This window comes from Palaemon carinicauda, chromosome 14, assembly GCF_036898095.1.
Source record: "Palaemon carinicauda isolate YSFRI2023 chromosome 14, ASM3689809v2, whole genome shotgun sequence".
NCBI classification, from domain to species: Eukaryota; Metazoa; Arthropoda; class Malacostraca; order Decapoda; family Palaemonidae; genus Palaemon; species Palaemon carinicauda.
The window spans coordinates 119973877-119988688 of NC_090738.1; the positions used below are offsets into that span (position 1 = coordinate 119973877).

General features: G+C 40.3%; 1 protein-coding gene across 1 annotated transcript; it reads left to right on the forward strand.

Annotated features, from left to right (window-relative positions):
• Nucleotides 1-1072: 1072 nt before the first annotated feature.
• LOC137653291 (actin-2, muscle-specific-like) lies at nucleotides 1073-2301 on the forward strand. Its single transcript, XM_068386661.1, has one exon. It carries the CDS (start codon nucleotides 1107-1109, stop codon nucleotides 2238-2240), a length of 1134 nt encoding a protein of 377 aa, XP_068242762.1. The 5' UTR covers nucleotides 1073-1106; the 3' UTR covers nucleotides 2241-2301.
• Nucleotides 2302-14812: the final 12511 nt, after the last annotated feature.

Below are 14812 nucleotides of genomic sequence, written 5' to 3' on the forward strand. Positions count from 1 at the left end.
AATAGGGAACAGTTTAGAAATTCAATAATTAGTAAGAGTGATATGATCTATGGTTCAAACACTACAATTAAAGTTAAGGTAATTATTTCTTAGTTTTAGGTTAATATTAACATATTGCAATAGTTATTTATTTCTTTAGATCTTATAATATAAATTGATTAGAAAATAAGGAAAGGGGCACTACTTTCCATATTTATTCCCTACGACAAAGACGTAGGTAATTTCGAACAGATTGGTGATATCTTCTCAGATATCAACACCATAGAATGTTATTTCTACACGACTGCAAAACAGATAAATAAAGTGTGATTAGCGCCAGAAAACATTGGAACCGTATTTTTCATCAGTATCTTGATTATCAAAACTGAATGAATAATTTATTTATAAGAAAATATTAGTCTCATTGAATCTAATAAGTAAACGGGCTTGAACTTAAAAAAAAAATAAAATTGATACATAAACATTACATGACTTTCTGTATTTGATCAACATCTAGAGGGTTTTATGTTTAAATGGAATTTAGGATAAAAGTTGTAAAGATGTCTAATCACTTTTTATTCTTCTATCCATATTATTTATGGTTTGATCATAATTTCCAAATATTACGATTAAAGTAAACTCTCGTCGGCTGTTATCTGGATACTTTTTTATTTCATTTAAATGTTTTCCACATACATGTGTTTATGTGATCCTAAAAGAACACTGAGATATTAAGAATAGTATATGGGAATTTGGTCAATACCGATTCACTTTCTACATTTTGGCAATTGTTTTGTTTCTGTAAGACAGACAAATAGAGAACCGTTGGCTTTTTCATATTTTTGTCTAAATAAAAAAAAAAAAAAAAAAAAAAAAACATAACCTTTTTTGCGTCACCTTATATAATAGTCTGTAACTCGTCATATTTAGTATCATCAGACAAGTATACTTTGTGCTTCTCTCTCCTTCTTAGTTTCATAGAATGTATATCAGGAGAATTGAAATTGTTCTTGCAAAGTACTAAATATTTGTTTATGGTAAACTCTAATTAAAACAGCATCATCATGGAATATACTTCTTCTCTCACAGGTTCTTGTCAGACAATACTTATACCGTAAACCTCCACCATGTGTGACGACGATGAGGCGGCGACTCTCATTTGCGACAATGGCTCCGGTCTTGTCAAGGCTGGCTTTGCCGGTGATGACGCTCCCCGAGCTGTCTTCCCCTCCATCGTTGGCCGTGCCCGTCACCAGGGTGTGATGGTCGGTATGGGTCAGAAGGACGCCTACATTGGTGATGAAGCCCAGAGCAAGCGTGGTATTCTCACCCTCAAGTACCCCATCGAACATGGTATCATCACCAACTGGGACGACATGGAGAAGGTCTGGTACCACACCTTCTACAATGAGCTCCGTGTTGCCCCTGAGGAGTGCCCCACCATGCTTACTGAAGCTCCCCTCAACCCAAAGGCCAACCGTGAAAAGATGACTCAGATTATGTTTGAGGCCTTCAACATGCCCGCTATGTACGTCTGCATCCAGGCTGTGTTGTCCCTCTACGCCTCTGGTCGTACCACTGGTGAGGTTACTGACTCTGGTGATGGTGTCTCCCACATGGTTCCAGTCTATGAAGGTTTCGCTCTTCCCCATGCCATCCTCCGTCTGGACTTGGCTGGTCGTGACATCACCAACTACCTTGGTAAGATCATGACTGAGAAGGGCTACTCCTTCACCACCACTGCTGAACGTGAAATCGTCCGTGATATCAAGGAGAAGCTTTGCTACATCGCCTTGGACTACGAGAGTGAGATGAACACTGCTGCTGCCTCCTCTTCCATCGACAAGTCCTACGAACTTCCTGATGGTCAGGTCATCACCATTGGCAATGAGCGCTTCCGTGCTCCTGAGTCCATCTTCCAGCCTTCTTTCCTTGGTATGGAATCTGCTGGTGTTCACGAGATTGTCCACAACTCCATCATGAGGTGTGACATTGACATCAGGAAGGACCTGTTGGCCAACATTGTCATGTCTGGTGGCTCCACCATGTATGCTGGTATTGCTGACAGGATGCAGAAGGAAATCACTGCTCTTGCTCCATCCACCATCAAGGTCAAGATTGTTGCTCCCCCAGAGAGGAAGTACTCCGTCTGGATCGGTGGTTCCATCCTTGGTTCTCTGTCCACCTTCCAGGCCTTGTGGGTCACCAAGGAAGAGTACGATGAGTCTGGTCCCGGTATTGTTCACCGCAAGTGCTTCTAAATAAATGTAGTTTTAGATGTTAACTATTTTCGATATGTACTGAACACGAAGTTATTTTAGATTTACGATAAAACGAATAAAATTCTAATACTTCTCATGATTGTTTATATTTTCATATATTATTAATGGCGTGTATGATAAGTGCTGTCAATTTTCATGATAAAAACAGGTAAATTCTGGGACAAAGGTTAATGGATCAACTCTGTTATATCCATTATCGGATAGATGTATATCCAACAACAAAAAATTCCTGAATCTGTTATAACAGTATAGTAAACTTTCCATGTCCACTCTCAGTGAAAATGTATTAATATCAAATTTAAAACTAGTTTATGAAAAATACTATAAAATAATTAGTAATATTATCCTTGGAGGTTTATAAATAGTAACAAACCAAGTCCAGTGGTAAGGGCCTTTTTGGTGTTGTAATTATGATGTACAGCATTAGGTAATGCATAATAGGCCTTATGGATATTTTTTTTTTCAAATATATTTAGTACTGGATGAATTGTAATCATATACCGTTCTACTATCCTTTGAGAACTGAATTTTGTAGACTATTAGAATATTTATACAGGATAGAAAGAGAGCAACACCTTCCTTCTCTTGCAAAATCAATAATCACACTAGATTACTAACTCTCATTGCAAATGTTTGGGTCTGATCATTACAATGACGATGTAAAGTCCTTAGCTATATATTACTTTCTATAGGTGTGGATATGACAGCATTCACCATTCAAAGGTAACATACGGCTGTTCTCCCACTGCAGTCATCTTATTCTTTGGGGTAGACTAAACCAAACCCTGAATGTAAAATGTCATTGTTGTGAAACATGATAATCAGGCCACAGAGAGGTTTCTATGACTGTTTTAAAACGTCATTTTACTAAATTGCAGGAAATAACAGACAACTTAGGAGCTAAGAAATCAGCGGCTTTACATAAAAAAAAAACAGGGAAAATAACATTTGGGTCTACACCTGTTATTTGGGTCTACACCTCCATAAGCATCAACGTCCATTAACCCTCTGGACAAAGGAATAAAGAAGATCTAGTTTCTCCTTATTCTGCTAACTGTCAAACGTTTCAGTTAAGAGAGGTGTCTTTTCCTTTGGACAGTGAATGATATAGCCATCTGGTTTAGGTAAAGGAGAAACAGTTAAGACAGAATCAAAGAGGGTAGATTTAAAGGTAGCCTACCACTTAAGTTCCTGATTAGATTGTATTCCATATCAGTTGAAACATAAAAACTGTCTGAGCAAAGGCTTTTAGCTAAGTATAGTTGTTCCAAATCAAATTTGATCTGTTACCTTTCCCAAGATGATAAGACTCCTGCTTCTCCAAATAAGCACGTCTACAATCATCACTGAATAAGGGTTTGTCTTTTACTCAGCATTATAGCACACGAGAAGGAATACGCCTTTTAATTATGTTGACCTAAATTTAGTTCTCATTTAAAAGAACAACAGGTTCAACACTTTTATACAATTGTGACCAGTTCAAATGCAAAATATCACTCAACACTCCATTCTGCTTGATAATATATACATAGAAGTGGAAGAAGATGTAGACAAAGAAGAAGATATATATATATATATATATATATATATATATATATATATATACATACATACATATATATATATATATATATATATATATATATATATATATATATATTCATATTACATGAGTATGACACATCAGGGACAAGCTGCTCAGTCTTACTTCCCAATAAAATCAATCAAGGCATGATCAGATGTCCCCACTGGAGAACCAACATTACGTATTATAATGCCAAGGGAGTCAGTGTATATTAGGTCCAAACAGTTACTAGACCTGTGAGTAGCTTCACTTATGATTTGCTCACAGCCTCATTCAGAGGCACCGTTCATAGCTGTTAAGTTGTGGGGATCAGTAGGAGAAGCAGAATTTAACCTCTCCCTATGGTGAAAATGGAAATCCCCAACAAGCAAAAAAATAAATAAATAAGCCTTTATATCATTTTCTTGTATCTTAGCCATAACGATAAGAAGGTGTGACAGGCCGAGAGAAGGTTGTGAACTCAAAGGCAGGATGCAATCAACTGAGTTATAATATTATAGAACACTCTCCTTTATATACAAAACCTCAAGGCAACAGGACATAACATGTTTACAAGACAGACAATGTCACAGAGGAAAACCGGAGACGTGAATTTTCATGTTCGTTTTAGTGCGAGGGAAGAGCACAAATACAAGCATAATATATACAAAAGGAATTATGTACAATTGTGTAACACACGGTTGGTACATGGCTCCCCCCCTAAAAATCACATACTGTACATGTTAAATAGGGCGCCCTGATCTAGAGAGGCGAACTGTACACGGGTCATCTGGCAGAAGATAAGCAGGTTTTAGACGATCAATGGAGACCCAGTCTTCTTCGTGCGCGGACAGTGTCGAAAGACAGAGTGTCGAAGGACAGAGTGTCGAAGGATAAAGTGTCGAATGGACAAAATGTCGAACAGACAAAGTGTCGAACAGACAAAATGTCGAACAGAATATGTGTCGAACAGACAATGTGTCGAAATTATAAAAATGATAAAATATAAATGATAAAAAGAGAGAGAATACAGTATCCATTTAACTAACGACCTAATTAACCTTTAACTATATAATAATGTTTACATTGGTATATCCTTACATATAACTACTGTATATAACAATGATAAAATATAAATGATAAAAAGAGAAAGAATACAGTATCCATTTAACTAACGACCTAATTAACCTTTAACTATATAATAATGTTTACATTGGTATATCCTTACATATAACTATATAACAATGATAAAATATAAATGATAAAAAGAGAAAGAATACAGTATCCATTTAACTAACGACCTAATTAAACTTTAACTATATAATAATGTTTACATTAGTATATCCTTACATATAACTATATAACAATGTTTACAATGATATATCCTTACATATAACAATTCTTACATTGTTATATTCTTACATGCATATTCTAGAGAGAGATAGAGAGAATATATATACGGTATTCAGTCTGTTAGAGATTTCTCACCAGTTAACTTCCTTCGAGATTCAAGTTTCAGTTTAAATTTCCATTCTACCTAACCTATAGTAATGGAAATAATCAAGACTCAAATGGGTGGAAAGAAACTGCTACATGAAGGCTATGCATACATGATAGATAAAGTGGTTAACGAAAGAATATATTGGAAATGTGAAAAACGAAACTATTGTAACGGCAGAGCAATAACTCAAGGTGAAACAATTTCCAAAACTACTGAGCATTCACACCATTTTATTTTTTCAAAAGCGCTGAATGACCTTGTAATCCCAGTGCTTGGCGTAAGCCTAAATTGTATTTTCATATTTTATGTCTTCTCATAAATAAATTTTTATTGCTTATATTGATGTATGATGTATATTTATGATCCTATATCCATTTTATTTTTTCAAAAGCGCTGAATGACCTTGTAATCCCAGTGCTTGGCGTAAGCCTAAATTGAATAATCAACTCAAAAATCATTTATAACTCCTTGTAACTCTCTATCTTCTGGATGACCTTGAAGTCCCATTGCTTGACGTAAACCTAAAATCAATAATCAAATCCAATCTATCTCTCTCTCTTTTTAACTTTTGTCCATTCTACACTTTGTCCATTCGACACTTTGGCCATTCTACACCTTGTCCATTCGACACTTAGTCCTTCGACGCTCTGTCCTTCGACACTCTGCCTTTCGACACTCTGTCCTAATACCGTCTTCTTTGCCCCAAATGTTTAGGAGGAATGCTTTCGGACTGCGTCGGATCACAAGGAAAGGGCCCGTGTAAGGGGGCGTTAGTGGTGGCTTGCTGGTGTCGGTGCGCAGGAAGACGTGCGTTGCAGAGTGCAAGTCCGTTGGTATGTGATGCTTCGCTGGGGGCTTGTAGGTCTGGCGGCACGGAGTAAATTTTCCCACGACGTGACGTATGCGCTGGAGATCGTCGGAGGAGGTTGTAGAAGGAAAAAATTCGGCAGGGACGACCAACGGGTCGCCATACACCATTTCAGCTGCCGAGACGTCGAGGGCGTCTTTAGGAGTGGTCCTTAGTCCCAGGAGGACCCAGGGCAGCTGAGTAAACCAGTTGCAATCCTTGCAGCGGGACATCAAAGCTGCTTTGAGGGTGCGATGAAAACGTTCAACCATTCCATTGGCTGCGGGGTTGTAGGCCGTTGTCTGATGTAGGGTGATGCCCAGGAGATTCGCTAATGACTTCCACAATTGAGAGGTGAAAGTGGTTCCCCTATCAGAAGTAATATGCTCAGGGATACCGAATCTTGAAATCCATCCAGAGAGTAAGGCAGATGTACATGAGGCGGACGTTGCAGTTTCCATGGGAATGGCTTCAGGCCATCGAGTGGAGCGGTCGATGACGGTAAACAGGTAACGATGTCCTTGTGATGTGGGTAGGGGGCCTACAACGTCGACGTGAATGTGTGCGAAACGACGCTGAGGTTGAGGAAAGGTGCCCACTCCTGAATCCGTGTGTCGATGTACTTTGGAAGTTTGGCAAGAAGTACAGGCGCGGACCCAATCCTTAGCATCCTTAGAAATGCCGTGCCAAATGAACTTTGCCTTCAGCAGCTGTGCAGTAGAACGGCACGAGGGATGTGAAAGGCCGTGAATGAAATCAAACACCTGTCGGCGCATGGGAGCAGGAATCCAAGGTCGCGGTCTACCAGTACTGACGTCACAGAGGAGGGTGGTGTTGGAGTCTTCGAGGGGAAAGTCTTCCCAGCGGAGGGACGTGCAGGATGTCCTACAAGCTTGATACTCTGGATCCTGTCGTTGGGCTTCAGCCAGGGCGTTGTAATCCAATCCCAGTTGAACGGCAGCCAACGTGTTTCTTGACAGGGCATCGACAACGGGATTCATTTTCCCAGGGACGTATTGGAGGGTGCAATTGTATTCAGCCACGGCGGAGAGATGTCGGCGTTGACGGGCGGACCAGGCGTCAGACTGTCGAGTGAAGGCGTGCACCAGAGGCATGTGGTCTGTGCGAATGACAAAGGGCGTACCTTCTAAGAAATGGCGAAAGTGACGGACAGCCAAGTGCACCGCCAGCAATTCTCGATCGAAGGTAGAATAACCCGATTCTGCCTTGGACAGTTTTCTGCTGAAGAAGACCAATGGGCGGGGCGAGCCTTTGACCACCTGCTCGAGTACTGCACCAATAGCGACGTCGCTGGCATCGGTGGAGAGAAGGAGAGGGGCGTGTTGGATAGGAAAAGTGAGAGCCGCAGCAGTTGATAGGGCCTTCTTTGCATTGCAGAAGGCTGCTTCTTGAAGGGGACCCCACTTCAGGTCCTTTGGCTTGCCCTTGAGGGAGGCGTAGAGGGGAGCAAGAGTGGCGGCAATGGCTGGCAGAAAACGGTGATAATAGTTGATCATGCCCAAGAATTCCTGCAGAGCTTTGACGGTCGAGGGCGCGGGGAAGTTCTGAACGGCTGCTACCTTCTCAGGGAGGGGATGGACTCCTTCAGGAGTGATACGGTGCCCTAAGAACGACACTTCGTTGGCGCCAAAGGTACACTTGTCGTACCAGACTACAAGGCCGTTTTGTTGCAGGCGGTCGAGCACGATGCGCAGGTGACGGAGGTGTTTCTCTTTTGAGGAGGAGAACACAAGTATGTCGTCCACATAACATACACAGAAAGGGAGGTCCCCTAAGATGCCATCCATGAGACGTTGAAACGTTGCCCCAGCATTACGAAGGCCAAAACAGGAGTAATTGAAGGTGTATGTACCAAACGGAGTGGTGATGGCAGTCTTGGGGATGTCTTCTGGGTTCATAGGCACTTGATAATACCCCTTCAGGAGGTCGAGCGTAGAGAAAACCTTCGCTTTGTGCAGGTAGGAGGTCACGTCGGCAATGTTTGGGAGGGGGTAGTGATCTGGTTCTGTTTGCATGTTCAGGCGCCTGTAATCCCCGCACGGACGGAGGGAGCCGTCTTTCTTCAGAACGATGTATAAGGGTGACGACCATGGGCTGGAGGCCTTTTGGCAAAGGCCCATTTCCTCCATTTCGGCGAACGTCCGTTTGGCGGCTGCCAATCGTTCCGGTGCCAGACGTCTGAATTTTGCGAAGACTGGGGGTCCCGTCGTCTTGATATGGTGATAAATACCGTGCTTGGCAGGAACCGTGGGCGTTTGGCGAAGTTCTGGACGGAAAAATTCCGGGTACGACGTGAGGAGGTGGGCGTAGGCATCCGTGGATGCGGTGATGTGGAGAGCGAGGTTAGAGGGGGCGTGTTGAAGAGGTGTCGACAAGTACGAGTCTGCGTTGACCAATCGTCGGTTCGCGACATCGACCAGAAGGTGGAAATGAGAGAGGAAATCCGCACCGAGGATTGGCATTGTGACGTCAGCAACGAGAAACTTCCAATTGAATTTACCGTTTCCGAACGATAATGTGAGGTTCTTGTAACCGTAGGTGGGTATCGCAGATCCGTTGGCAGCTACCAAGCGGACGTCGGCAGATGTAGACAGACTACGTCGTGCCTTGAAGAGTTTCCTTGGCAAAAGAGAACGACAAGCACCCGTGTCTACCAAAAATCGCACGCCCGTTCCTGCATCCTGTAAAAAGAAAAGATTAGAAACACGGGAGGCCACCGCCACAAGCGATGGCCTACTTACACGTTTTTTGGCCACTGACAATCCTTGGCACATTTCTTTGCGGTTGCCCCGAATCTGAAGTGGTAGTAGCAAAACTGCGGCGGATGGGAGGTAGTAAGTGGCTGTAGAAGTCGTTCGTTGGGGCGCGAGCGATTGGTGGGTGGTGGGCGGCTTTGTCGCCGCTTCGGCACGTCACGGGGTAGGCATGTATGTCCTACGGCATTCATGTCAGCTTCGGTTGACGTTGAATAGGCATCCTCGTCGTCAGGGGTGGAGGCGTTGATGGAGGTCTTGAAGTGGCTGTCCATAAGGGCGTCGGCTTTGGTCATCAAGTCCTTTATGGGTAAACTATCGACATCGGGTATGGCAGCGCGTACAGGTTCGGGTAAACGGCGTATCCAAAGGGCACGAAGTAGGTTCACCTCACGAGGAGAGCCGTCTGCGGCAGGTTGAAGGCGAGCGATACTGGTCATTTCCCTGAGGGCAAGCGAAGCCCTTTGGTCCCCCAACGGTTGTTGCGAGAGCTGAAAAAGCTTTGCTATACGGGCGGCTGGCGACGGTGAGTACTGCTGCAGAAGGTATGTTTTGAGGGCGTCATACGCTATTGGGGTGTCTCCTTGTTCACAAAGCCAGTCGGATATTTCTGGGAAGGTGTCCTCGGGTATCGCCGCGAGAACATAATCCGCTTTGGTGGTTGAGCGAGTCACGCCCCTGATACGAAACTGGACTTCTACGCGCTGAAACCAAGCAAACTCCTCTCCGCTGGCAAACGATGAAAGTTTGAATGGAGCGGCCGCAGCACCAACTGCCGTAGAGTCCGCCATAGTACTACCAACGATGAAGGGGCGAGGGGGGTGGCGGTGGAAGGCGGTGGGAGCGAGTCACTCTGGGGTCACCAATGTGACGGGCCGAGAGAAGGTTGTGAACTCAAAGGCAGGATGCAATCAACTGAGTTATAATATTATAGAACACTCTCCTTTATATACAAAACCTCAAGGCAACAGGACATAACATGTTTACAAGACAGACAATGTCACAGAGGAAAACCGGAGACGTGAATTTTCATGTTCGTTTAGTGCGAGGGAAGAGCGCAGATACAAGCATAATATATACAAAAGGAATTATGTACAATTGTGTGACACACGGTTGGTACAAAGGTAATCGAGGGTGGAACAGCCAAGTCTGGATTCTGATATATAGAACATAATTAACGTTTTTAGGCCTGACACAAACCTTATTACCTGAATCTCGTGATATCCACGTTCATAGCAACACTTATAAGAAACTGTATTCAGTATAAATTTACACCTCCATTTCCCTTGCCCTGGGAATGCCATCCCGTCTCAAAATGATTGGTTTCTTAAAACTTAGAATAGGGAGTTCAAATGAGTGTCTCATTTGAGAAGTTAAAGTTTCTGGGCATAATTGAATATTACACTGTCTGGAGGCAACTGTAAGGTCTTGAAACTTTTTATCAAATGTTTTTATCCCAAATTTTCATTATTACCAGTACAAAAATTCCCTGTCTTTACCATTCGGCTTTCGATATATAAAAAGTATTATGTAAAGAAGTATATAGACTTATTAACTGTTGTATTCCACATATTAATACTTTATATATGCATGTAACTCTTGAATATATATCCATTGAGTATCGATTCTATTTTTTTTTTATTCTAAGACATAATACGCCCTTTATAGGCCTTCAGTGTGCTTTAAGAATATTAGTTCCCTAGATGTGGCACCGTGACATACATCGGCGATAATAGATACTCATCATTGTGCTGACTATGTATATATATATATATATATATATATATATATATATATATATATATATATATATATATATATATATATATATATATATATATATGTGTGTGTGTGTGTGTGTGTGTGTGTGTGTATATATTTGTTATTTGTAATTCCTCTAAATATAATCTAACTAGTGAGGCAGCCAAGTACCTAAATTTCAAATTATCATGCAATCTACATGGGCTTATATGAAACACTTTTGTAAATTGGTATCTTCAAGACATATGAAGAGCAACCTAAATATTTTACTATTTCAAATCATATAATGTTTAGTGGAGATGGTGTGAAAGTGCCATGCTACCGCATTTGAGGTATTTTTTAATTTTGATATATTATATACTCCTCTTTGGAACTGCTGAACCCAACTCCTTTTTTCCCTGTCTCTCATCTATCCTTTTTTTCCTGGGATGATATAGTTTCCTCGTATTCCCTTCTTGTTATGCTGCCAATCAATCATTAGGGTATCATTTATAAAATATATTCAAATAATGATATCATTAAGGAGCAGAGTAAGGGGCAAAAGTCAGTAATGGGTTATAAGTAGAGACTTTGAAAAAAGAATTAATTTGAAAAATTGAAAAATATACAACAGAATGTATAGAAAAATAAATTGTCGACTTTCTTCTGCAATAACATCAAAAACAAAAACAAAACAAAAAAACCATATATATTGAAATACTTGAAGTTTAAATTATTTTTCACTTCTACAGCTACATAGTTCAGTGTATTTTTAATGTTCCTTCTTCAAAGGACCGTCGTAAGTATGAAGACATCTGGGAAGTCTTTTACGAAATCTCTTTCATTGGAAGATATACTACATCGTCTCCAACCATGAAGTGCATGAGAGTTCACGTAGAACAGATGAGTGTTCCATGAGAGTAACTCGGAAACTCGCTAAACGTGCTAACAGATCGGGATCCCACTTGTCTGGCGGGGATCTGGGAGCCACATGGGTCATCCTGAAACTTGGAGTGATCAAAACTTGGTTGATCAGGCAGCAAATCAAGCTGGACGGCGCAAAATACGTAGGCGTACAGCAGATCCCATGGGTATAAGGCACTATCCTTGAACACTTTGCATGGGTCTTAAGTGGTGGAAAAACCAACGAAAGTTTCCTGATAAGCGGATTAGCGAACAAATCAATAACCACTGCTCTCCAGAGAGCAATAAACCTTTCCTTTGCCCGAGGATGTAGGGACTACTTCCATCCTTCAACCTGCCCCTGGTTGCTGAGCATGTCTGCTAGCACATTTATTTTGTCTAGAATGAATCTCATTGACACCTGTACAGTATTGTTCGCAGTCTAGCTGTGACCTTTCTTTATCATCTCGCAAAGACAGTCCCTCCTTGCTAATTGACATACACTATATCAACACTACTGAATACTATATCAAACTGTGTTGGAAAGCTTGCAGTGCTCTTAACACTGCCTGTATTTCAAACTGATTAATATGCAGGAGCTTTTCCTCCACAACACTGAAGTGACTTGGTCCCTTAGGTGTGCCCCCATCCCTCCTCTGAAGCATCCAATAACAGAATCATCTCTAGAGTTGGGAAGTTGAATGGAACTCTCGTACTGAGGTTTTTGCTTTCCAGCCATCAAGGAATACTTCAGACACCTTTGAAGCAATGCCTGGTGGAGACACCTGTGTAGGAGCTTCTCCAAAGAAAAATATCTAACCGGGGAGCCAAAGTCCCACTTTGAGGGTTCAGTGGACATCTTGTGCTGTCAAAGGCTGAAGTCATTTTTCATAAACTAGAGTCCCTATACATAGAATGCATTTTGCTTGGTTAGGCTTCTTGAAATTTTGCAGGCACTTCTATACAGGGTAGTTTTGAGGTGACCCATAACCAAATTTTTACCAATTTTCCCGCTATAGAAGAGAGGGGTATCATCGTCTGCCATGAAATTACGATATGTAATCATGACAGTTTATACAATTGTGGTATACTATGTAAAAGCTAGAAGACTGAGCTATCGAGTAATATCCATCACATTACATACACACAATTATGGTACTTGCAGAAGACCAAATTAACAAATGGTTTGTAAATTGTAAAGTTGCATTGTGTAGGCATGCTGCTGCTCAGTTCGTTCGTTCTTTATTAATGATTGTCCAGAGCTTTCCTCTGAATGTGGAGTCATAAACTGTAAGTCTTAACCTCCAACTGCTGCTCCAATCACTTGGTGGCAGTTTGAGAACTGCAGCCTGGCTACTAAGGTATACCTGGGAAAAATTTAGGGCTTTTATCTAGTATGTCTCATGCAACTACTTCAGCAGCCTTACTAAACAGTTTATCATGTTTTTTTTTTTTAAATGTCCATGATAGAAACTAAGGATGAAAAATAAATCACTATATTATGACCAATGCACATTGGACTTCATCACCTAGATGAGGACCAATGTTCATCGTCGAAATATAGTAATTTATTTGACTTGATTTTTTTATTCCCTCTTTTAAGAAACACACACACACACACACACATATATATATATATATATATATATATATATATATGTGTGTGTGTGTGTGTGTATATACATATATATATGTATATACATATATATATATATATATATATATATATATATATATATATATATATATATATATATATATATATATATATATACACACACACATATATTAGTGTGGTCAGGAAGTTGATATTAGGCCCTTTTTCAAACATAAATAGATAGGAGTAGGTGCGTGTGTTTTTTAACATCATTATTAAATTTTTAAGTAATAGATTACAGAGAGTAATTGTTGATGAGCATCATAGTGACTATAAGAGTGTAATATCTTGTGTTCCTTAGGGTAGTGTTCTCGGCTCATGACTTTTCATATCTATGCATATGCGGATTTAGCTAGAAAACAAGCCCTATGCAGATGCTGATGATGCTATTTTTTTTTCTTTTGCATTAATTCCAACTCCTTAATGTAGACTTGTGGTTACTGAATCCCTTAATAGAGATCTAGCTGATTTCTTAGCTCCTGAGTTGTCTTTTATTTTTCACAAGTTAGCAAGAAGAGGTTCTTTTTCACTTGGAGAATTGGTAATCTTGCTCCACAACTAAATGCTCTTGTGTTAGCTGTAGCTATGTTGATTACCGTCCAATTTCCATAATTCCCATATTATCTAATGTTTTTGAACAGTTTCGGAAAAACGTCTTAATAGGTATGCTGAAGGTAATAAACTGTTCCCCAGTTTTCAATTTGACTATTTCAAATGCTTTGCAGGATGGGATGCCCTTCTTACACTCTCATATGCTGTACAGAAATCCCTTGATAGTAGTCAGGAAGTTCGTGTGATTGGTCTTGATTTTAGTGCTGCCTTTGACCTTGTTAATCATGAGGCTATTGTTTTCAAACTCAAACAATTGGGAGTAGGTGGATCTTTTGTTAGCATCAGCATTGAATTGTTAAGTAATAGATTACAAAGAGTAGTTATTGATGAGCACCTTAGAAAATATAGTAATGTGATATCTGATGTTCCTCAAGGTAGTGTTCTTGGCCCATTACTTTTCATACTATATACACATGATATGTAGTTTGACCTAGAAAAAAAGCTCGTTGTATATGGAGATGATGCTGCTCTTTTTGGATCAATTCCACCTATAAAATATAGATCTGTAGTTGCTGAGTTCCTTAATAAAGATCTAGTTAAAATTAGTACAAGGTGCAAATTTGGGGGCAAGACGTCGAACCTTAACAAAACTCGAAGTATTATTGTAAGTAGGTCAAGAATATTTGCTCTTCATCATCCAGATATCTGCATTGACAATGTCTCTTTTACCTATATATAATTCATTTAAAATTCTAGGTTTGATTTTTACTGCAAATTCATTTTTGAGAAGTGCATTCACTGTTTCTCCTTCAGTTTCACACACAAAAATTTCTCTTGTTAAGAAAGTCTTTTAAGATTTTCAACGATCAGTCTTTCCTAAGGAAATGTTTTAATTCTTTCATTCAACCTTGTTTCGGGTATTGTTCTCCTGTCTGGTCTTCAGCTGCTGGATCTCATCTTAATTTGTTGGATAGAAATTTATGGTTTATAAATTTCCTTATTCCTGATCTGGA